We start from the raw sequence: 26320 nt of genomic DNA, 5'->3' as shown, positions 1-26320 counted from the left end.
GTTTGAACAGTGATGACGAGTCATTCATGATGCTACATTTTTATTTAATAGAAGATACGTTATAGACTGCAAATATTGAATCTTGAACATAAGGTCACATAAGTATACAAAATATTACATTTAATAAAGTTGCATAAACCAGTTGGGTTTAACTATTTTACAAATCTGTTAAAATATTTAAGATAACATTTTACAATGCTTGCAATATAGCTCTAACTATTTAAAGAATATAAAAACAGTGCAACAGACATTACATTTTCATTTACATCTATTTGTTAGAATGCATTCAAAGTGAGTGCAAAAGACACATGCATACAAGAACCACACATTTTGCAAATTTGGAAACTAGTTGAGTATCAAAGCAATTAAAATTATGATTGTAAAAAAGTAACATGTCAAACTGGTTTATGTAAAGGTACTGTAAGCGTGACCGAACATGTTTTATGCACACAATAGGAAATTACTTAAATCTCAAGGTCTTGTAAAGTACATTCAGTATATGCCAATAAATCATGAATATTACAAAGAAATAACATCCATGTTGTCTACATATACAGTAGTATGTACATTAGCTTTTGTTTACAAACTAGCAATAAATGGTGTCTACCGGCAAAACAACTTTTTATATTAATTTTGGCTCATTGATGAAGTATTGGTGATTTAACACTTTCTGGTCAGAATTGTCTCATATTTGGCACTTGGAGTGAATAAATACAGCAATACTTCTCAAGTCACTTTCGTCTTGGGCAAACAGTACATATACGGAGACAATCAAATACAGCTTTTCTAAAGCACCAACAACATCCAATTTATACAAAGAATGACAAGAGTTGAGTTGTACAGTACAAAATTAACAACTAATTAAAGCACAAATCACCTATTTTCTTTAGATTCTCTAAAAAGCTTGCCATAGTGGAGGCCCAAACATGACTCATATTTAAACGTTATAAAGCTATACAGTATTCACTTTATTCAGCTACTTGCTGTGCCCTGTTCCTTTTCCTGACGTAAAACATGCTTTCCTTCTGGGATGATAAACAACCATAACTATTCTTAACTTTCAATGCCATTACGTACTCAACATTGTGCCATTAATGAGTCAAATAAAGGGAGGGGGCGATTTGCCGCCATCATTTAGTATAATCTCAACATTCACATTCCATTATTTCGATCCACTGATAAGTGGTTGTGGTTAACCACAAGAGGCAGCTAAAAGTATGAGCATTATGAAAATGACCACCACCTCCCCATATTCCTTCCAAGAAAAATGCACCCTGAATACAAAAATGTATATACATTTCAGCACTACCATGAGCGTATAGGCATCCTCACACAGTGCTAACTTTTCTATTCAAGCAACATTTTCTGTCACTTCCCTGTATTTTAACTATATCTGATTGCGCTTAAGGATTCTGCAGTCTACTGCCTACGGATATGTAGCCCTGTTTTGTTTAGCAGGCACAGCATGCTATTAGCTAAGCTAAAGAAGGCACTTAGCATGTTGCATTTCCATTTGGTTCTATTCAGATTAAAAGTTGCAGCTGTCATTTGTGAGAAAAAACAGCTCAGATTGCAAGCCACTGCTACTTTAATGGCCCTGCAATTGTATTCAAAATACTGGAAGCTAGAAAATAAGTAACATTGGACAGCCCCAAAAAACACAAGATCAGCTATCAACAATATAAATTCAGGTATTTGAAGAATACATAAAAAATGTGTTCATAATGTACGATATGAATATTACTGATTTATTTTTATATTCAGGATTATGGGCAACATCTTGCACAAGCAAATGGCAGTGATCAGTGAGCAAAATAACTAACATTTCAAATAGTCTGGAAGGCATATTATCCAATACAAGTTCCAAATACACAATGCATCGTCGCGTGCATCGTATTTTACAAAAATACAGTTAAATTATCTTCTCCTTCTCATTAAAGTGTTTCAAATTAAATTGCTTTTGATTGAGTTTTACTGTATTTATTTCACTGATCTTTGCTCTTTTTTGCATGACCAATGTCACCCTAGACCTGCTCAATTGAGCCCAATAACCTGTTTTATGACCAGATTAATGTAACTCATGTTACATTATGTGCAAGTGCAATCTACACGCATTTATCTAATGAAATGTACGGTAATCTCCATTACTCTTTTTCTTGTGGTCCACATCCACCCTTCTTTTCATTATCATAGCTTAATTTCCATCTCCTTGCAAAAAGTATTGATTTCATGAGTAAACAGAAGTGTGTGTGTGTGTACACACAGCTTTCATCTACTCATTTTTTGATGTAATATCCTGTAACAAAAATTAAGAACAAAGTTATTGACCACGTTAATATAGAACATGTCGTTGCCTGAGGTCAAAAGTAATGTAATTTAATATTTGAGAATATGACTCACCTCGGTCTTTGCTTTTCTCCACTTGCCCATGGGCCCAGACTGAGAGAGGACTGGAGAAAAGGCAATGTATTAAATTAATGGTCAGAATTTTTAAAACACCATTTGAAATTTGCTTCAAAAGCCACACTGAATACACAAAAGGTATACTTACATAGATATATCATTATCAATATAAATGTTGTGAATGCCATTGTCAGTCCCCACAACAGGCACCTGAAAAATAATGAAATAGTTTACGTTAGCAGGTATTATATACAAGATAATAATATTTTAAGGGGTTGGCAAGCTTTTACCAAAGAATTCACAATGAATGAGGTTTGCAAATGTTTATACTGTTTACTTTCCTAAAATGTGCAAATATTTTATGCTGGTTATTTTAATATTCAGTTAAAAGTAAATGCCACTCCATACACCTTTATACTGATGGCTTACCTTGAGAATACGGCAGAGAAGATAAAGACCATGAGAATGATGAAGAGAGCTTTCACCATGGGAAAATCTGAAACGCATAAATATTTTAACAAAACTGACAGAAACCCAATGGAACCTCCTCTCCTGTCATCATCTAGTACTGTTGAGGTGAGAGGGGGAGCTTGATTTATAATGATATACCCAACAGTTAAACATTTGAGAATACACAGAAGAGAGTGTAGATAATGAGATGACAATGGACTACAGCTCACCTGCTGGCTGGGGTTTAGGGAGACAGCAGCTAGTGGAGAGGAAGGCTGAGGGGGGCGGGACTTCCAGAAGGCCACGAAGGGATTGGCCGAAATGCTCCTGAGGGATGCAGGTCTCCGTGACGATCTCCTCCTGTAGCATGAGCTCGTGAGTCAACTTCGTGGGTGGGGAAATTACCTCACTGTCGTCTGGAATGGCAAAGGAGACACGACTACAGCTGAGGAAGGCTGTTAATTTCATGCATCTATTCAAGGTGGGTGTGGTTTACCCTCGAAGCAGGCTAGGGATGATATGAGATACCATGTGAGCTTTGGCAGCTCTCACATTCAATACATACAGTGCCTTCGGAAAGTATTCAGACCCCTTGACTTTTTCCATATTTTGTTACGTTAGCCTTATTCTAAAATTGATTAAATTGTTTTGTTCTCATCAATCTACACACAATACCCCATGACGACAAAGCAAAAACAGGTTTTTAGAAATGTTTGCTAATTTATTAAAAATAAAAAACTGATGACATTTACATAAGTATTCAGACCTTTACTCAGTACTTTGTTGAAGCACCTTTGGCAGCGATTACAGCATCGAGTCTTCTTGGGTATGACACTACAAGCTTGGCACACCTGTATTTGGGAAGTTTCTCCCATTCTTCTATGCAGATCCTCTCAAGCTCTGTCAGGTTGGATGGGAAGTGTTGCTGCACAGCTATTTTCAGGACTCTCCAGAGATGTTTGATCGGGTACAAGTCTGGGCTCTGGCTGGGCCACTCAAGGACCTTCAGAGACTTGTCCCGAAGCCACTCCTGCGTTGTCTTGGCTGTGTGCATAGGGTCGTTGTCCTGTTGGAAGGTGAACCTTCGCCCCAGTCTGAGATCCTGAGCGCTCTGGAGCAGGTTTTCATCAAGGATCTCTCTGTACTTTTCTCCATTCATCTTTCCCTCGATCCTGACTAGTCTCCCAGTCCCTGGCGATGAAAAACATCCCCACAGCATAATGCTGCCACCACGCTTCAGGTGGTGTCAAGTTTCCTCCAGACGTCACGCTTGGCATTCAGGCCAAATAATTCAATCTTGGTTTCATCAGACCAGAGAATCTTGTTTCTCATGGTCTGAGAGTCTTTAGGTGCCTTTTGGCAAACTCCAAGTGGGCTGTCATGTTCCTTTTACTGAGGAGTGGCTTCCGTCTGGCCACTCCACCATAAAGGCCTGATTGGTTGAGTGCTGCAGAGATGGTTGTCCTTCTGGAAGGTTCTCCCATCTCCACAGAGGAACACTAGAGCTCTGTCAGAGTGACCATCGGGTTCTTGGTCACCTCCCTGACCAAGGCCCTTCTCCCCCGATTGCTCAGTTTGTCCTGGCGGCCAGCTCTAGGAAGAGTCTTGGTGGTTCCAAACTTCTTCCATTTAAGAATGATGGAGGCTACTGTGTTCTTGGGGACCTTCAATGCTGCAGAAGTGTTTTGGTACCCTTCCCCAGATCCCTGCCGACACAATCCTGTCTACGGACAATTCCTTCGACCTCATGGCTTGGTTTTTGCTCTGACACGCACTGTCAACTGTGGGACCTTATTTAGACAGGTGTGTGCCTTTCCAAATAATGTCCAATCAATTGAATTTACCACAGGTGGACTCCAATCAAGTTGTAGAAACATCTCAAGGATGATCAATGGAAACCGGATGCACCTAAGCTCAATTTCGAGTCTCAAAGCAAAGGTTCTGAATACTTATCTAAATAAGGTATGTTTTTATTTTTTCATACATTTGCAAAATATTCTAAACCTATTTTCGCTTGTCATTATGGGGTATTGTGTGTAGATTGCTGAGGATTTTTATTTATTTAATCGATTTAGAATAAGACTGTAATGTAACAATGTGGAAAAAGTCAAGGGGTCTGAATACTTTCCGAAGGCACTGTATAGGACAGCAGCCACTTGAAACGAACCTTTATACAACAATACCCTTTATACAGTGAGGGAAAAAAGTATTTGATCCCCTGCTGATTTTGTACGTTTGCCCACTGACAAAGAAATGATCAGCCTATAATTGTAATGGTAGGTTTATTTGAACAGTGAGAGACAGAATAACAACAAGAAAATCCAGAAAAACACATGTCAAAAATGTTATAAATTGATTTGCATTTTAATGAGGGAAATAAGTATTTGACCCCTCTGCAAAACATGACTTAGTACTTGGTGGCAAAACCCTTGTTGGCAATCAGAGGTCAGACGTTTCTTGTAGTTGGCCACCAGGTTTGCACACATCTCAGGAGGGATTTTGTCCCACTCCTCTTTGCAGATCTTCTCCAAGTCATTAAGTTTTCGAAGGCTGACGTTTGGCAACTCAAACCTTCAGCTCCCTCCACAGATTTTCTATGGGATTATTGTCTGGAGACTGGCTAGGCCACTCCAGGACCTTAATGTGCTTCTTTTTGAGCCACTCCTTTGTTGCCTTGGCCGTGTGTTTTGGGTCGTTGTCATGCTGGAATACCCATCCACGACCCATTTTCAATGCCCTGGCTGAGGGAAGGAGGTTCTCACCCAACATTTGACGGTACATGGCCCCGTCCATCGTCCCATTGATGCGGTGAAGTTGTCCTGTCCCCTTAGCAGAAAAACACCCCCAAAGCATAATGTTTCCACCTCCATGTTTGACGGTGGGGATGGTGTTCTTGGGGTCATAGGCAGCATTCCTCCTCCTCCAAACACGGCGAGTTGAGTTGATGCCAAAGAGCTCCATTTTGGTCTCATCTGACCACAACACTTTCACCCAGTTCTCCTTTGAATCATTCAGATGTTCATTGGAAAACTTCAGATGGGCATGTATATGTGCTTTCTTGAGCAGGGGGACCTTGCGGGCACTGCAGGATTTCAGTCCTTCACGGCGTAGTGTGTTACCAATTGTTTTCTTGGTGACTATGGTCCCAGCTGCCTTGAGATCATTGACAAGATCCTCCCGTTTAATTCTGGGCTGATTCCTCACCGTTCTCATGATCATTGCAACTCCACGAGGTGAGATCTTGCATGGAGCCCCAGGCCGAGGGAGATTGACAGTTCTTTTGTGCTTCTTCCATTTGCGAATAATCGCACCAACTGTTGTCACCTTCTCACCAAGCTGCTTGGCGATGGTCTTGTAGCCCATTCCAGCCTTGTGTAGGTCTACAATCTTGTCCCTGACATCCTTGGAGAGCTCTTTGGTCTTAGCCATGGTGGAGAGTTTGGAATCTGATTGATTGATTGCTTCTGTGGACAGGTGTCTTTTATACAGGTAACAAGCTGAGATTAGGAGCACTCCCTTTAAGAGTGTGCTCCTAATCTCAGCTCGTTACCTGTATAAAAGACACCTGGGAGCCAGAAATCTTTCTGATTGAGAGGGGGTCAAATACTTATTTACTAAATACTAAATACTTACTCAAATGCAAATCAATTTATAACATTTCTGACATGCGTTTCTCTGGATTTTTTTGTTGTTATTCTGTCTCTCACTGTCCAAATAAACCTACCATTAAAATTATAGACTGATCATTTCTTTGTCGGTGGGCAAACGTACGAAATCAGCAGGGGATCAAATACTTTTTTCGCTCACTGTAAGCCCATACATAAACATGACCAAAATTACATGAAATAAGTGCAACATTGCTTAAGCGTCACAACAGTTGGCCCGTCCAAGTGCCTCCCACAGACATAGCATAGCAGGCTTACCATAAGTGAAGCTGCAGCTGGTGTCGAAATCGGTGGTGCTATGCTCCATCCATGAGGAATCTGCGAGTGGTGGGTGACGCACCCCTCCGAACACTTTCTCGTCCAGCCATGACTGACACGTCTCAGTCATGTCACTTAACAGACTAGCTAGAGACCGGCGGGCCTTCCGCCTGCGTCTGAAGATTCTATAAGAGGAGGAAAACACAACGCAAACAATACAAGTTGTACATATTTTTGTCATACTTTTTAGCAGGACAATGTCAACTGAAATGCGTAGAAGACTAATGTTCTTAATAAATAAACACATTAGGAATATTATTAATACTGTGATCAGATGCAATATAATGTTGTCACGATACTTAGTATGACGGACTTAATTAATATACATTAGTCTGTAGACAAGTCCTAACTTAAACGTAAAGGGTATTGTTATTGTCCCTTTGAGCAAGGTTCTTATCAAGTGGCTGGTGTCCTGTATGTGTTGAATATGAGAGCTGCCAAAGCTCACATGGTACCTCATATTATTATCCCTACACCAAAGTGGTTTGGATAAAATTCTGCTAAATGGCATATATTACAATATTTTACCAAAAGCAGGTTCCTAAAGGACCATCGGGTTTCGTAATAATGAATAAGACAGTGGAGTATGTTCAAAAGCCCGCAAAACCAGTGACTTAAACATGCCATGTGAAAATTCATCTCTGAACGAATCTCTGTTACGTTATTCCACGAGAACACCAATAAATGATTTAGTGTATCATAGGCTTTCAAATAAAATGACAGAATGATTATGCAATCAAATGTATATTCACCAAAGTTCTAAATGTTAAGTCTTTTAACCAAATGCCTGCAAGGCATTGATGTTTTGCATTTACTCTGTTGACTAGAATCTCTTAGCAACGCAAACGGTTGGCTTGACTTACGAGCTCCAATTTACAGGACTCTCTAACCAGCCTCACATGTTCCGTGCAGCTCTCTCAAATAGGCTAATCTATGACCTCATCCCTATAAACAGGGCTTGTGTTTGAACACAGACCGGCATATCTATCCACCCCAGGCAGAAATTTGAACCCAATCTCAAGAGCTGCATAACGACGGTGAGAACATTTCCGACCATGACACCAGTGGTTTGGTACAGTTAAGAGCAAGGGCACATGTTAACAAAACTTGCAACAGCATAAGTTGGAGTTAGGACTTATCTTAGCCTTTTCAATTATATTCAGTTGTTTAATACCCATAGTCGTTCTACATTTTAAACTATAAACCTCAGTTGAGCTTTCATAGTTATTCATGAATGCTAGCTAAATGGTGTCTATTAGTGACTGACATTCAACTAGACCTAGGTCAAATACTGAGGTACACTTGATTTAGCTCGAAGTTCGCACTTCCGGGACTATTCTATTGGTTCCATTGCATCTGGCAAACCAAGTATTTGCACAGAAAGTGTTTTACATAATAGAATAATACCATCGTTTTCTCAGTTCTGGATTCAACGTGGCGCGGCTCTTTGGAACAACTGACCTGACTAGATTCTCTTTGTAGGACAGTTTGATTTTGGAGGGGGTGAGAGAGACATTGCCCTCGTCATCCCAGGTGTAGCTGTCCTCAGTCAGGACGTAGTAGCCGTTGTTGAGGAGGCGGGGGCTCCGGCGGCAGCAGCTGGGGGAGCCCGTCACAGGGTTCACGGAGTAACACTCATATGATGAGTCTGGAGATGATAGGAGGGACAGGCCCAGGCTACAGAGTACACAAAGAGAACAAAGACAGAATGTCAAGAGTTATTCAACACTTCAACATCACTTCAAATATGTCTTTCAAAGCTTACAACAGCGCTGCCAAACTTTCCTCCTGGACAGGTACTGTTCAGCAGGCTTCCGCTCCAACTCCAAGCTAGCACACCTGATTTGACTAGTTAGATGTTCCCCAAGACCTTGATTAGTTGAAACAGGTGTGTAACAATGGGGTTGGAGCAAAAGCCTGCATACTCAATAGCTCTCCAGGGGGAGGGCTGGTCACCCCTTGCATACATAGTTGCATCCAAACATGGCAGACCTATGATAAACTATTTTATTTAGGTAACTGTAATTATCTAAATGACTCTAGAATGTACAGAAACATGAAGTGAAGTTGTGTATGCAATCTGATCCAATACAGGAAAGTAATTATACTCGAAGCAACGCTACAGTGCACCTCAAAGCCTACATTTTGCCATCAAACATATGACCATTCATAACTTTTTTTAGTTTTACCTTTGACATGACTCGTCAGCCAATGTTTGTTCTCTCTTTCTCTTTATAGGTGAACCTGTTGATATACAAAAATATTGACCGATTATGACTTCCAAGACTTCACAAGTTTGTTGGCTAGCCTAATTCATTAAAATCCTTAAGAGTTTATTGATGCACCCGTGCATCAGTCTAAGTAACATAATAAAAAATCCCCATCAAAATCCGTCAGTTTAAGCTTGAGATACGCATGGGATGTGTCTCAATCCAAAGCATCCGCCCATGTTGGCCTTGCGCATCTGCGGTGGGAGGTGGCCGAGCTAAAGCGGTGTTTGTCAGACCATGAGACATCCCGAAAATCCGTGTTCTCACAAAAACGCTTGGCCTACAAACTAATAAAAAAATAAGGGGTTAAATGTGTCCCCAAAAATATATACAGTGCATTTGGAAAATATTCAACCCCTTGACTTTTTCCCCAAAAAAACACGTTACAGCATTATTCTAAAATGTTTTTTTTTTTTTTTATGTCCTTAATATACACACAATACCCCATAATGACAAAGCAAAAACAGGTTTGAAATTTTTACAAATGTATAGAAATAAAAACAAAGTAAATATCACATTTACACAAGTATCCCTTTACTCAGTACTTTGTTGAAGCACCTTTTGGCAGCGATTACAGCCTCGAGTCTTCTTGGGTAGGGCTCAAGGACCTTCAGAGACTTGTCCCGAAGCCACTCCTGCGTTGTATTGGCTGTGTGCTTAGGGTCGTTGTCCTGTTGGAAGGTGAATCTTCGCCCCAGTCTGAGGTCCCGAGCGCTCTGGAGCAGGTTTTCATCAAGGATCTCTCTGTACTTTGCTCCATTCATCTTTCCCTCGATCCTGACTAGTCTCCCAGTCCCTGCCACTGCAAAACATCCCCACAGCAGCCACCACCATGCTTCAACGTAGGGATGGTGCCAAGGTTTCCTCCAGACATGACACTTGCGATTCAGGCCAAAGAGTTCAATCTTGGTTTCATCAGCCCAGAGAATCTTGTTTCTCATGGTCTGGACCTGTGAGGCGCCTGTTTCTCAAACTAGACACTAATGTCCTCTTGCTCAGTTGTGCACTGGGGCCTCCCACTCCTCTTTCTATTCTGGTTAGAGCCAGTTTGCGCTGTTCTGTGAAGGGAGTAGTACACAGCATTGTACGAGATCTTCAGTTTCTTGGCAATTTCTTGCATGGAATAGCCTTCATTTCGCAGAACAAGAGTTTCAGAAGAAACGTATTTGTTTCTGGCCATTTTGAGCCTGTAATCGAACCCACAATTGCTGATGCTCCAGATACTCAACTAGTCTCAAGAAGGCCAGTTTTATTGCTTCTTTAATCAGCACAACAGTTTTCAGCTGTGCTAACGTAATTGCAAAATGATTTTCTAATGATCAATTAGCCTTTTAAAATGATAAACTTGGATTAGCAAACACAACGTGCGATTGGAACACAGGACTGATGGTTGCTGATAATGGGCCTCTGTACGCCTATGTAGATATTCCATAAAATAAATCAGCTGTTTCCAACTACAATAGCCATTTACAATATTAACAATGTCTACACTGTATTTCTGATCAATTTGATGTTATTTTAATGGACAAAAAAATTGAATTACATTTCTAAGTGACCCCAAACTTTTGAATGGTAGTGTGTGTAAATAAGGTATGTTTTTTTATTTGAAATAAATGTGCAAACATTTTGAAAAACCTTGTCATTATGGGGTATTGTGTGTAGATTGAGATTTTTTTTTTTTTATACATTTTAGAATAAGGCTGTAACGTAACAAAATGTGGAGAAAGGGAAGGGGTCTGAATACTTTCCAAATGCACTGTATATTTCCTTAGCATTTTTATATCTCCTAGATATCAGACAGACCCTTCAAAACCCTTATTTATTTTTTGACGGCCTTTTCTGCCATTTATGAATGTGTTATTCAATGCATTTCTTTCGGCTATAGTAGTAAATATTTTTGGGGGATACCTAAAGGGGTCGTAAAATTCCAAATCAAATAGATAAATGATCCATGGTATGACCATCTTAAAACAATTCCATGTTAGCTTAGTATCTCCCCCCCATGGCTTAGACTTTTAGAGCGTAAAGAGCAATTGCTCCTAAAAACCAACTAGAAAACAGCCTATGTGCCATCGATATGAGTCCAACATTTATTCTACTGTAGAAATGTACTACAACGTCTAAATAGGATAATTTTGGAGTTCTGTGAGACTTGTGGTCGTGACTACATCACAACGTAAAGTAAGGTTGGGTTTGTTTCAAACCTGACCACAGCTGGCAGCACACAAGTAATCATCAATTTGGAGTGCAGATGCATGCCACCCGATCGTAATGCATGTGGTAAATTTGGGTTGACTTTGGATATCCCTATGGGGATATGGGGATAGTCAGGAACCATCGGTAAAGTGACTCTAATAGACAAAAGGATAAAGTATATAAACTCAGCAAAAAAAGGAACTCCGTCTTTCAAATAATTAGTACAAATCCAAATAACTTCACAGATCTTCATTGTAAAGGGTTTAAACACTGTTTCTCATGCTTGTTCAATGAACCATAAACAATTAATGAACATGCACCTGTGGAACGGTTGTTAAGACACTAACAGCTTACAGACGGTAGGCAATTAAGGTCACAGTTATGAAAACTTAGGACACTAAAGAGGCCTTTCTACTGACTCTGAAAAACACCAAAAGAAAGATGCCCAGGGTCCCTGCTCATCTGCGTGAACGTGCCTTAGGTATGCTGCAAGGAGGCATGAGGACTGCAGATGTGGCCAGGGCAATAAATTGCAACGTCCGTACTGTGAGACGCCGAAGACAGCGCTACAGGGAGACAGGACGGACAGCTGATCGTCCTCGCAGTGGCATACCACGTGTAACAACACCTGCACAGGATCGGTACATCCGAACATCACACCTGCGGGACAGGTACAGGATGGCAACAACAACTGCCCGAGTTACACCAGGAACGCACAATCCCTCCATCAGTGGGTCCGCAATAGGCTGAGAGAGGCTGGACTGAGGGCTTATAGGCCTGTTGTAAGGCAGGTCCTCACCAGACATCACCGGCAACAACGTCGCCTATGGGCACAAACCCACCGTCGCTGGACCAGACAGGACTGGCAAAAAGTGCTCTTCACTGACGAGTCGCGGTTTTGTCTCACCAGGGATGATGGACGAATTCGCATTTATCGTCAAAGGAATGATCGTTGCACCGAGACCTATACTCTGGAGCGGGATCGAGGTGGAGGGTCCGTCATGGTCTGGGGCGGTGTGTCACAGCATCATCGGACTGAGCTTGTTGTCATTGCAGGGAATCTCAACGCTGTGCGTTACAGGGAAGACATCCTCCTCCCTCATGTGGTACCTTCCTGCAGGCTCATCCTGACATGACCCTCCAGCATGACAATGCCACCAGCCATACTGTTCGTTCTGTGCGTGATTTCCTGCAAGACAGGAATGTCAGTGTTCTGCCATGGCCAGCGAAGAGCCCGGATCTCAATCCCATTGAGCACGTCTGGGACCTGTTGGATCGGAGGGTGAGGGCTAGGGCCATTCCCCCCAGAAATGTCCGGGAACTTGCAGGTGCCTTGGTGGAAGAGTGGGGTAACATCTCACAGCAAAAACGGGCAAATCTGGTGGAGTCCATGAGGAGGAGATGCACTGCTGTACTTAATGCAGCTGGTGGCCACACCATATACTGACTGTTACTTTTGATTCAGGGACACATTATTCAATTTCTGTTAGTCACATGCCTGTGGAACTTGTTCAGTTTCTGTCTCAGTTGTTGAATCTTGTTATGTTCATACAAATATTTACACATGTTAAGTTTGCTGAAAATAAACGCAGTTGACAGTGAGAGGACGTTTCTTTTTTTGCTGAGTTTAGAACCGTCTTGTTCAGATGGGTATTTCCGTCTTTAAATTCGAAGGACAGTAAATAAACACTATAAAAATACAAAATCTAGAAATTGAGTTTTGACGTACTTGTAACAGCCCCGTTGAACAGCAGAGCCATATCTGCCTGTACACACACACACCGAACTGTCTCAGGGGAGGAGCGTTCACGGTCGAAAGGTCCTGGTTGTCTCAATCTAGAAAACACACAAGAAAACAGTCTTGATAAGACAAAGCCAGACAGAAAGCAGTAATAACACATAGGACTTCTGCATAGAAAATAAATGCCTTAAATGACAGAATTATAAGGAACATGTTGCTGAATTCTCACTAAAGTACACTACATGACACCTGCTCGTCGAACATCTCATTCCAAAATCATGCTGCTATAACAGCCTCCACTCTTGTATGAACTTGTCTGTCGGCCTTGCATTAAAGAACATAATTGGTTAAAGAAAACTGTGATAAATAAAAAAGTATACCAGTTTAATTTAAAGACCAAAGGATTGACAGCCGTCCCATATAGATTGCAAAATAATTGAAGACATTTTTGACGTACCGATCCCATGGCATAGTGTTTATGAACTGATACGCAAAACGACGCCGGATTCAAAACGTAGAATTTTTCAATTTAAATTATTATATAAAATTCTTGCTACCAACATAATGTTATTTATATGGGGGATACAATCTTCCCAGCTCTGCAGATTTTGCTGCAAAGAGACAATCATTAGATAATTTGTTTTGGTACTGTCCATTTGTAGCTTGTTTTTGGACACAGGTCCAGGAATGGCTAAAAGATTGCAATATTTACCTGGAGCTAACCCTGCAGATAGCATTACTGGGTGATCTGGAAAGTCATAGTCAATAGATCATATAATAATAATATAATAATACTTTTAGCAAAAAAATGTATTTTCAATTTACAATCTGTAGAAACAATGAGAATAGAAAGGTTCAGAACTTCAGAAAAAAAATTTGATACACTGCCGATTTTGCAGGTTTTCCTACTTACAAAGCATGTAGAGGTCTGTAATTTTTATCATAGGTACACTTCAACTGTGAGAGACGGAATCTAAAACAAAAATCCAGAAATTCACATTGTATGATTTTTAAGTAATTATTTTGCAATGACATAAGTATTTGATACATCAGAAAGGCAGAACTTAATATTTGGTACAGAAACCTTTGTTTGCAATTACAGAGATCATACGTTTCCTGTAGGTCTTGACCAGGTTTGCACACACTGCAGCAGGGATTTTGGCCCACTCCTCCATACAGACCTTCTCCAGGTCCTTCAGGTTTCGGGGCTGTCGCTGGGCAATACGGACTTTCAGCTCCCTCCAAAGATTTTCTATTGGGTTCAGGTCTGGAGACTGGCTAGGCCACTCCAGGACCTTGAGATGCTTCTTACGGAGCCACTCCTTAGTTGCCCTTGCTGTGTGTTTCGGGTCGTTGTCATGCTGGAAGACCCAGCCACGACCCATCTTCAATGCTCTTACTGATGGAAGGAGGTTGTTGGCCAAGATCTCGAGATACATGGCGCCATCCATCCTCCCCTCAATACGGTGCAGTCGTCCTGTCCCCTTTGCAGAAAAGCATCCCCAAAGAATGATGTTTCCACCTCCATGCTTCACGGTTGGGATGGTGTTCTTGGGGTTGTACTCATCCTCCTTCTTCCTCCAAACACAGCGAGTGGAGTTTAGACCAAAAAGCTCTATTTTTGTCTCATCAGACCACATGACCTTCTCCCATTCTCCTCTGGATCATCCAGATGGTCATTGGCAAACTTCAGACAGGCCTGGACATCCCAAAGGTGTTCGATGGGGTTGAGGTCAGGGCTCTGTGCAGGCCAGTCAAGTTCTTACACACCGATCTCGACAAACCATTTCTGCATGGACCTCTCTTTGTGCACGCGGGCATTGTCATGCTGACACAGGAAAAGGCCTTCACCAAACTGTTGCCACAAAGTTGGAAGCACAGAATCTTCTAGAATGTCATTGTATGCTGTAGCGTTAAGATTTCCCTTCACTGGAACTAAGGGGCCTAGCCCGAACCATGAAAAACAGCCCCAGACCATTATTCCTCCTCCACCAAACTTCAAAGTTGGCACTATGCATTCGGGCAGGTAGCGTTCTCCTGGCATCCGCTAAATCCAGATTTGTCCGTTGGACTGCCAGATGGTGAAGCGTGATTCATTATTCCAGAGAACGCGTTTCCACTGCTCCAGAGTCCAATGGCGGCAAGCTTTACACCACTCCAGCCGACGCTTGGCATTGTGATCTTAGGTTTGTGTGCGGCTGCTCAGCCATGGAAACCCATTTCATGAAGCTCCCGACAAACAGTTATTGTGCTGACGTTGCTTCCAGAGGCAGTTTGGAACTCGGTAGTGAGTGTTGCAACCGAGGACAGATGATTTTTATTATTATTATTATTATTTTTACGTCTAGGAGCCGTTGTTGCTCCTAGACGTTTCCACTTCACAATAACAGCACTTACAGCTCTAGCAGGGCAGAAATTTGACTTACTGACTTGTTGGAAAGGTGGTATCTTATGACGGTGCCACGTTGAAAGTCACTGAGCTCTTCAGTAAGGCCATTCTACTGCCAATGTTTGTCTATGGATATTGCATGGCTCTGTGCTCAATTGTATACACTTGTCAGCAACGGATGTGGCTGAAATAGCCGAATCCACTAATTTGAAGGGTATATATAGTGTATTCCAATACACTCCATTTATCATCAATTGCATATTAGGATTGATTATTTGTATTTAGACATCAACATCATTCACCTTGATGCCAATTACTGTACCAGTCTTGTGCAGCAGATACCACTCAAGCAAGGAGCAAAGCAAACATTGCAATACCAGACGTAGGACAGAGAAGTACCCAGAGTACCCAAGTGACATAAATCCTTAAAGCAGGGTTTCTCAAACTCAGTCCTCGGGATCCCAGGGGGTGCACGTTTTGGTTTTTGCCCTAGCACTACACAGCTGATTCAAATAATCAACTAATCATCAAGTTTTGATCATTTGAATCAGCTGTGGTGTTAGGGCAAAAACCAAAACGTGCACCCTTGGGGTCCCGAGGACCGAGTTTGGGAAACGCTGCCTTAAAGTAACTGCCCAGTGGAAATCTAACTTCTAAAAGTTCATATTCTGTTAACCCATATCCAAAACATTGACTCGTCCTATACCCGTTTTTGTGGCCAAAGCATACAATTGGAGAAACAACACTTCAAAAACCCCACCAAAAATGCTTGCTATTTCCTCATAGAGCATGATGTCATGTCCCTGAGGATTAGCAGTCTACCCGCATGAATATTTTTTATGACCGGTATACGCCCACACCATTCTGTTGTTGGGGTACGCCCACACCATTCCAACACAGAAAAGCTGCTTTTTAACATAATTACCATTTTTAGGAAGGAAAACTATATTGTAACAAGTAATTATACGTCATATTTCATAGAAATCTGGAAACACTGGGCAGTTACTTTAAAGTCCTTAGCTTAATCCTCTAGTTATTACCAAGATTACTCTGCCCTGGTAATCCCCTCCTGAGTTATCAGACCAGTCCTTCTCTCGGTTTCTGATGGGCTTTCCAATCAAAACACTGCTGACTGACTACATGGTAGACTGCTGAAATGCAAGGCAGCATTGGGAATCTCTAAGTATACAGGGATTTGTATATCTTTATGAGGTATCTAAGATGATTCTAACATGCATTAACCAAAATGCCAATTTCAACACTGGTACTTCTAGTTTACAAAGTACTACTGATTTAAGTACTACTATTACATTTAGAGACAAAAAGCAGAGGTTTGCGTATTACCCACATTCACTTTTTTTTAGGACATTTCACAAAGTATGTGAAACTCAGTTGATCAGTCTTACCCAAACAGTTCCGCTTGAAATAAATGGAATTTGCAACACCCTTAATATATTTTGTGGGACGATGCGTTTGCGGAGTTACTTCAAATCTAGTTTAACTGAAATTGTATTTGTTTAGTGAGGACTCCGTTCTCATGCAGTCGGAAATCTTGTTCATTCTCTAACACCCTGAGAAAAACAGCTGCAGAAAACCAGAGGGCAAAAAAGAAAAAGAAAGACATTGATGTCACATTTCCTGTTAACTCTATCCTGACTAGAAGCTATTCAACATTGCAGGATAATGCCAATGTGTCCATTTCTGTTCTTGATAGATGATCGTTATCCAAATCTAGCCAAAAAATATTCTGGGATACTACAAAGAAATAAGCCCAAATTAAAACATTAATAAATTCTCGCATTCAACCTTATTAGCAGTACAGTATGTTATGTTCATAGAGGCTATTTGTTGTTTTTTAAATCCTCTCTGTATGCTTGTTTGGTCTTTTCTGGTGCCAGACGCTCAATTGTCCGCCAGACTTGTTTGTTTCTGTATGTCTGTCTTCCTGGGGCTTTCGTCCAAATGAGAGGCATTATGGGATGGCTCTGTGACTCCCGACCCATAAGACTATGTGGGTCAGACTTTCCGCCGTGGTAACCGTCTCTGTCTGCTGACACAGGATATATAGCAGTAAGCGAGTGGAACAGAGGCCCAGTGTTTCAGTGGGCCTGAGGGGAATAGCACAACGGTTGGCATGTAAAGTGTGTCTGGAAACTGGCTTTCTGCAGTGCCGTCAGAAAGTATTTCACACCCCTTGCCTTTTTCAAAATTGTGTTTATTTAAAATGGATTAAAATATCCCATAATGTCAAAGTGGAATTATGTATTTCATTTATTTTATTATTAATTAAAAATAAAACGCTGAAATATCTTGAGTCAATAAGTATTCAACCTCTTTGTTATGACAAGCCTAAATAAATTCAGAAGTAAACATTTGCCTCACAAGTCGCAATAAGTTAGATGGACTCACTATGTGCAATAAGTGTTTAACATGATCTTTGAATGACTACCTCATCTCTGTACCCCACACATACAATTATCTGTATGGTCCCTCAGTCGAGCATTGAATTTCAAACACAGATTCAACCACAAAGACCAGGGAGGTTTTCCAATGCCTTGCAAAGAAGGGCACCTATTGATAGATGGGTAAAAAAAAAAAAAGCTGACATTGCATATCCCTTTGAGCATGGTGAAGTTATTATTTACACTTTGGATGGTGTATCAATACACTCAATCACTATAAAGATACAGGCATCCTTCCTTACTCAGTTGCCAGAGAGGAGAAAAAAATGGGATTTCACCATGAGGCCAATGGTGATTTTAAAACAGTTACAGAGTTTAATGGCTATGATAAGAAAAAACTGAGGATGGATCAACAACATTGTACTTACAGTGAGGGAAAAAAGTATTTGATCCCCTGCTGATTTTGCACGTTTGCCCACTGACAAAGAAATGATCAGTCTATAATTGTAATGGTAGGTTTATTTGAACAGTGAGAGACAGAATAACAACAACAAAAATCCAGAAAAACGCATGTCAAAAATGTTATAAATTGATTTGCATTTTAATGAGGGAAATAAGTATTTGACCCCCTCTCAATCAGAAAGATTTCTGGCTCCCAGGTGTCTTTTATATAGGACTATGGTCCCAGCTGCCTTGAGATCATTGACAAGATCCTCCTGTGTAGTGCTGGGCTGATTCCTCACCGTTCTCATGATCATTGCAACTCCACGAGGTGAGATCTTGCATGGAGCCCCAGGCCGAGGGAGATTGACAGGTCTTTTTTGTTTCTTCCATTTGCGAATAATCACACCAACTGTTGTCACCTTCTCACCAAGCTGCTTGGCGATGGTCTTGTAGCCCATTCCAGCCTTGTGTAGGTCTACAATCTTGTTCCTGACATCCTTGGAGAGCTCTTTGGTCTTGGCAATGGTGGAGAGTTTGGAATCTGATTGATTGATTGCTTCTGTGGACAGGTGTCTTTTATACAGGTAACAAGCTGAGATTAGGAGCACTCCCTTTAAGAGTGTGCTCCTAATCTCAGCTCGTTACCTGTATAAAAGACACCTGGGAGCCAGAAATCTTTCTGATTGAGAGGGGGTCAAATACTTATTTCCCTCATGTATATATACACAAAAGTATGTGGACACCCCTTCAAATTAGTGGATTTGGCTATTTCAGCCACACCGGTTGCTGACAGGTGTATACAATCGAGCACACAGCCATGCAATCTCCATAGACAAACATTGGCAGTAGAATGGCCTTACTGAAGAGCTCAGTGACTTTCAACGTGGCACCGTCATGGGATGCCACCTTTCCAACAAGTTAGTAAAATGTGTGCCCTGCTAGAGCTGCCCCATTCAACTGTAAGTGCTGTTATTGTGGAAACGTCTAGGAGCAACAATGGCTCAGCCGCGAAGTGGTTGGCCACACAAGCTCACAGAACAGGACCGCCGTATGCTGAAACGGGTAGCGCGTATAAATCGTCTGTCCTCGGTTGCAACACTCACTACCGAGTTCCAAACTGCCTCTGGAAGCAACGTCAGCACAATAATAATTTGTCGGGAGCTCCATGAAATGAAAGCCTAAGATCACCATGCACAACGCCAAGCGTCGGCTGGAGTGGTGTAAAGCACGCCACCATTGGACTCTGGAGTAGTGGAAACGCGTTCTCTGGAGTGATGAATCACGCTTTAACATCTGGCAGTCCGACAGACAAATCTGGGTTTTTTGCAGATTCCAGGAGAACGCTACCTGCCCCAATGCATAGTGCCAACTGTAAAGTTTGGTGGAGGAGGAATTAATGGTCTGGGGCTGTTTTTCATGGTTCGGGCTAGGCCCCTTAGTTCCAGTGAAGGGAAATGTTAACGCTACAGCATACAATGACATTCTAGAAGATTCTGTGATTCCAACTTTGTGGCAAAAGTTTGGTGAAGGCCTTTTCCTGTGTCAGCATGACAATGCCAACGTGCACAAAGAGAGGTCCATACAGAAATGGTTTGTCGAGATCGGTGTGGAAGAACTTGACTGGCCTGCACAGAGCCCTGACCTCAACCCCATCAAAAACCTTTGGGAAGAATTGGAACGCCGACTGTGAGCCAGGCCTAATCCCCCAACATCAGTGCCGACCTCACTAATGCTTGTGGCTGAATGGAAGCAAGTCCCCGCATCAATGTTCCAACATCTAGTGGAAAGCCTTCCCAGAAGAGTGGAGGCTGTTATAGCAGCAAAGGCGGGACCAACTCCATATTAATGCCCACGATTCTGGAATGAGATGTTCGACAAGCAGGTGTCCACATCCTTTTTTCCCCCCACTGACATTGTGTAGATTGTTGACAAAAATTGACAAATCATTTTTAATCCCACATTGTAACAACAAAATGTGTAAAAAGTCAAGGGGTGTGAATATTTTCTGAAGGTGTGTAGCTTTCTGAAGCCAGTCTTTTGATGTTATTAGTATAAACCACAGCCTTGATGCACTAGACCGTTCGGAAAAGCGTACGTTGCCTTGTTTTGGTTTGAATATGATAAAAATAAAAGGCTGACATTCTGTCTTGTCTCTTGTGGCACAGGGATGGCATTGTACTTCGCAATATGGACGTAAACATACCATGTTCCGAGTCACGTGTTTATCTCAAATCTATCACTGGTCCTTATGCTATAAAGTAAAACCAACCCTTAAGGCCCCCATCCTGAGAGCCGTGCATATCTCCCAGAACTAAAAAAAGGGATACATGTATGTCGTGTGAGCCAGCAGTGGAACAATGCAAGGCATCAGAGCTCCTAGAGAGCCAAGGGCTGTTGACATGGACAGTTGATTGTGTCTTTTGCGCTGTGCAATATGACAAAAGCCAGCAGGCCTCTTACTTCAGTCATGTGGCTTAAGTTGTCATTGTTTTTAAACAGCATTAAAGGAGTGAACACGCAACCTCAACATACACAACCCACTTTCCTGAGGAAGTGACAGAGGCAGCTATCTGTCTTCCTGTGTGTTCATTTGCCAGTAAAAGTAGAGGCACTATGTAGGCTGAGCAACATTTTGACAAACATGGGTATGAAAATGTATAATACAATGGGAATGGTTTTGATTATAGTCTTACAAACCAAGTACAGAACTGTAAAGTGAATCATGGTCATATAATGATCTTACACAACCATCAGTGGTTACAATGACAACAGTTCAACAATTCACAAAGCTAAGTAGTAATAGGTGACGTGACAAGTGAAATCTAATCAACACTTTTTCATATTCTGTAGAGTTTCTCTTGATGAGCCATGTATCAGTGTTGTTAAAATTTACATTTGAGTACTTGAAGTGGTTAAAGGCTAGACACATATCCCACCACAAGCCAAAGACCACTTGTGCACTGACCATCTTCCATCATGAGGAAATGGAAAATTATGTAATAGACATAAAAGCAATTTGTTTACAACAAATGAAATAATGGTGGCAACAAAAAAAAACTCCACGTTTTACACTACAACTTCATGAGTGACATTATCTTAATTATTATTTAATTGTATGTCTACAATATATATTCAGTGTTTTTTACACACAAAAAAGTTTAAAACGGCTGGCATTTTAGACATTTACCTACGAATAATGTCGATGATATACAGTGGGGTCTGAAATGATTGACACCCTTAATAAAGATGAGCAATAATGACTGTATAAAATAAATAATTCAAATACTGAGCTATATTGTTTGCAAAAAACATTTTGGGAAATTATATTTTATACTAATACAATTGCTCAGAGAAAGAGATTTTGTTTAACAAGTAATATATATTTTTCCCCAAAAAGGTAGGGGTCAAAATGATTGACAACCCTAAAAATGTTGAAGTTGTGAAAAGTTTAGTATTTGTTCACCTATTCCTAGCACGCAATGACTACATCAAGCTTGTGACTCAAACTGGTTGTATACATTTGCAGTTTGTTTTGGTTGTGTTTCATATTATTTTGTGCCCAATAAAAATGAATGGTAAATAATGTATTGTGTTATTTTGGAGTCACTATTATAAATAAGAATATAATGTTAAACCCCATAAATACTGTAATTGCTTTAATAGGTCAGAGTTTGAATTAAGCATACGTTAATTGGTGTTTTTCAGACCTGCTGAGATGTGCAAATTCCATTTAACCTTGAGAAATAGTCAATCGCTACCTACCCGTATACCATAGATCCCAGTTTTGCCTCAGGACTGCATGCCGTAATATACATTTGATGCATTGCTTTGTTATTTGTCTGAATTTATCTGAATTTGACATTTTGAGTTTCAATTGAAGAAAAAAATACTATTGCAATTCACTATTGTTATTGCCTATAGTGCATAAGGGACTTTCACGCGTTCTGCAAAATTCTAAATGAAATTTACTGTCATTTACTGAACATCTAAATGTCATTTACTGAACCTAGCAGGTTGTCTACCGGTAGGCCCCGACTGATGATGCAGGAACCGATGATGCTGGAGGTTATGCTGCTGGAGGAAAGGGCCTACATAGAAAAGGCTATTTGCTGATACAGGGAGCTAGGAAATAGCGTTGCAGCAATAGCCCACTGATTTATAGGCTACTGTCCTTGAAGAATGCATAGGCTATAACGATACCTTTCATCATAAAACCACAATATTCATGTGTTAATTTCAACCAAGATTTGAAATGAACACTCAAAAATACATAAATAATGTGTGCCTATTGAATTTAGAGCTATCAAGTTCAAAATCAAGCAGAGACTGAAAACTATAACTGTTTGGTGGAATAAAAGAAAATGATTCGGTAAAAGCGATAGGGCTACTTACAAACTCTCTTGCTTATCGAAGTCTTTCTGTATGTCCCAGAGAGCGGTAGGCTGTAAATACTCTGCATATGTTTACATTTAGGATCAATCTATTCTAAACGTTAAGATACAAATTCAACATGCAAGCCGTGTTGATTTTGCCTGGCTACACAGACTAGTATTCTGCCAGCAGCACAAATTATGACGTCAGTTTGTATGGTAATAAAAACCTTCAAAATAAAAGTCCACATTTCAAAACATTGCAATGTGGATAACTCATTGAAAATATATTTAATTTTAATCAATGCCCACTTTTATTGTGCCAACACGAAAATGAAATAAGTAATTTATGAAAACAAATAGATGGTTTTAAAACATGTTTTAAGACAATAATTAAAAAATACAATGATGACACTGGTATGTTGAAAATATTGGCCTGTAGAGAGAACTTTTCTACCTGTCTCAGCTAAAGTGGGTTGGAAAATACTCAGTAGGGACTTTACTAACCAAATATGGTACGTTTTGGATGCTTTTGGCTGTTAATCTGCTTCTGTTCTGTATGTAGGTGGCACTGTGTGCTATTTTTAAATCATGGGTCCCAATCTCTCGAAGGCCCTAGGATCCAGGTGGACAGGGGTGGTCTGCCAGTCACTGGGACGACAACCCAACTTGGGATGGGGGGAGGTTTTAGCAGGTGGAATAGTGGAGAACAATTGGTGGTTTACTCAGTAGCAGTGCAAATATCATGGTACAGCTATATGGACACTCAATCATCATGGTACTTTTTAATGGTAAATTTACAAACATTTATTATGATAAATATAATTGAAACTTGTGTCTCATTATGGTAAATGGTGAAATAGGTATAGCCAGTTATAATGGTAATGGCATAGCAGATAATAAGAAAAGCTTATCAGTATTTACCTGGCTAAAAGAGAAGGAACACAATATCTATTATTTACAGGAAACTCATTCAACAATTTTAGATTAAGTTGTGTGGGAAAAGGACTTGGGGGGTGAAATATACTTCTCCCATAGGCAAAGAAACTCAAAAGGGGTGATGATATTAATTAAGAATAATTTTGATCCAAATGTGCAAATTGTCCAAACAGATCCACAAGGTAGATGGATTCTTTTAAATATGTGATTGTTTCAGGAAACTAGGCGTATATCGCGTGTCACTACTTCACAGCAGCGCCATTTGAACGTAAATTTTTCTTTTTTTAATCAATTTTTTTTGCAGAAATACCTTCTGGAACATGTGAACTTTCATGTGCCTTAATGATAACGCATGACTGTAAGTCGCTTTGGATAAAAGCGTCTGCTAAATGGCATATTATATTATTATATTATTAAATTAGGAGCCTAGTTGGTTTAGCCATTGAAAAAGACAGCAACCTTCCCACTAGCCATGATTGGCTTAGATAATGAGTGGGCTGGACATGCCTGGAGATGAGTTCGGATTGGTCTGCCATGTAGCTCGCTTCTGTCTATAATATGAGCTGGTCAGTATGTGTAGGTAATCCTTTCTAATGCGGCTTTAAACAAATATATATCACATTGTAGAACTGCATAAGAGTTGCTCTCCACTTTCTGGAAGACAGAGTTTTGAAATCAGTGGAATTAGAGTATGATAGCTAAGGAGATGGAGAAAATTATGGCGTTTGATTGCAAATAAGCAGACAGAGTCGAAAAGAGAACACAGAAGCTTCCGGATTACATCTTCAAACTAAGGGCAACCATGGCATCCGTGACAGAGAGGGAGAAGCGTCCATCCATATTTACGGCAAGAGAGTCTAGCTAGCTACATTTTCAGATATTACACGTTTTAATTTTGACAGAAAGTCGTTTTCATTTCAAGTTAAAGTGTACTGTTAGCTACAGTTAAAGTCGGAGGTTTACATACACTTAGGTTGGAGTCATTAAAACTTGTTTTTCAACCACTTGGTTAGGACATCTACTTTGTGCATGACACAAGTAATGTTTCCAACAATTGTTTACATATAGATTATTTCACTTATAATTCACTGAATTCCAGTGGGTCAGATGTTTACATACACTAAGTTGACTGTGCCTTTAAACAGCTTGGAAAATTCCAGAAAAGTATGTATTGGCTTTAGAAGCTTCTGATAGGCTAATTGACATAATTTGAGTCAATTGGAGGTGTACCTGTGGATGTATTTCAATGCCTACCTTCAAACTCAGTGCCTCTTTGCTTGACATCATGGGAAAATCAAAAGAAATCAGCCAAGACCTTAGAAAAATAATTGTAGACCTCCACAAGTCTGGTTCATCCTTGGGAGCAATTTCCAAATGCCTGAAGGTACCACGTTCATCTGTACAAATAATAGTACGCAAGTATAAACACCATGGGACCACGCAGCCGTCATACCGCTCAGGAAGGAGACGCGTTCTGTCTCCTAGAGATGAAAGTACTTTGGTGCGAAAAGTGCAAATCAATCCCAGAACAACAGCAAAGGACCTTGTGAAGATGCTGGAAGAAACAGGTACAGACCTCAATCCAATTGAGAATCTGTGGTATGACTTAAAGATTGCTGTACACCAGCGGAACCCATCCAATTTGAAGGAGCTGGAGCAGTTTTGCCTTGAAGATTGGGCAAAAATCCCAGTGGCTAGATGTGCCAAGCTTATAGAGACATACCCCAAGAGACTTGCAGCTGTAATTTCTGCAAAAGGTGGCTCTACAAAGTATTGACTTTGGGGGGTGAATAGTTATGCACGCTCAAGTTTTCTGTTTTTTTGTCTTATTTCTTGTTTGTTTCACAATAAAAAATATTTTGCATCTTCAACGTGGTAGGCATGTTGTGTAAATCAAATGATACAAACCCCCAAAAAATCCATTTTAATTCCAGGTTGTAAGGCAACAAAATAGGAAAAATGCCAATGGGGGTGAATACTTTCGCAAGCCACTGTATATCTCTACCCTTACTGTGTATTGTGGTAGCGGTTGTATACAGTCTACGGTTACTATTACATTAGTTAATTTGATTAATCAGTATATTCCACAATAAATATGTTATATTTATATTTTATAATTTTGTTCTTCACATTCTGAGCTGAGAGAACACCGCATCACCATGATACTGGGCATGCATGGCTGCTCCTCTTGTGGAGCTGAATTACAAGTAGAAGATGGTCATGACCTGTGTCCCGCCTGCCTAGGCGTTGGCCACCTGCGTGAGACCCTTTCTGACTCCTGCATTAACTGCGCCATCCTGCCTGTGAAGGTGAGGAAAGCGTGGCTAACCAGAGTTGAGGGCTTGGTTTTCACAGATAATTTACCAGCGTCCGGCATTGTTCGCCAAGATCCACCTAGGGCCACAGATGAGGGGCCACTGTCATGGGCCTACGACACAGCGGCCCGCATGGCCCGCATTGGGAACGCACTCTCGGTGTTCATGCTAGCACAAAACAGGATGCTCCAGCCGGAGCATGCAGACCTGGACCTCTACAACCTAAATGACGGATCTCTTCAAGCATTTGCGTTCATGAGCTTGGCAGACTGATGCCCACCCTGGTTGGGACTTGTCGCCAGGTCTGGCTCACCCAAACCCCAATGTACAATGACTCCAGACGGACGCTGAAAAAGCTCCCAGTGGTCCCCGGACTGCTCTTCGGCCCCGCGGCTGAGCGGGCCATCAAACGTAGAAA

At 40.9% G+C, this 26320-nt stretch overlaps 1 protein-coding gene across 2 annotated transcripts; it reads right to left on the bottom strand.

The window, feature by feature from the left end:
• Positions 1-23: 23 nt before the first annotated feature.
• tmem71 (transmembrane protein 71) lies at positions 24-22840 on the bottom strand. Of its 2 annotated transcripts, none has more exons than XM_041841489.1 (10): positions 22671-22840; positions 13032-13138; positions 9026-9080; positions 8298-8513; positions 6777-6961; positions 3084-3269; positions 2833-2899; positions 2552-2613; positions 2401-2450; positions 24-2296 (listed from the first exon to the last, which is right to left on the bottom strand). In XM_041841489.1, the coding sequence occupies exons 2-10, from the start codon at positions 13060-13062 to the stop codon at positions 2273-2275; spliced, it is 876 nt and encodes a 291-aa protein (XP_041697423.1). In that variant the 5' UTR covers positions 13063-13138; positions 22671-22840; the 3' UTR covers positions 24-2272. The 2 variants fall into 2 exon arrangements, with proteins under 2 accessions (XP_041697423.1, XP_041697424.1); XM_041841490.2 differs by lacking the exon at positions 22671-22840 and adding an exon at positions 16839-17015.
• Between the last annotated feature and the right edge of the window lie 3480 nt (positions 22841-26320).

The sequence above is a fragment of the Coregonus clupeaformis genome, chromosome 21, assembly GCF_020615455.1.
Source record: "Coregonus clupeaformis isolate EN_2021a chromosome 21, ASM2061545v1, whole genome shotgun sequence".
Lineage (NCBI taxonomy): Eukaryota > Metazoa > Chordata > Actinopteri > Salmoniformes > Salmonidae > Coregonus > Coregonus clupeaformis.
This window is presented reverse-complemented; position numbering and strand designations above follow the sequence as displayed.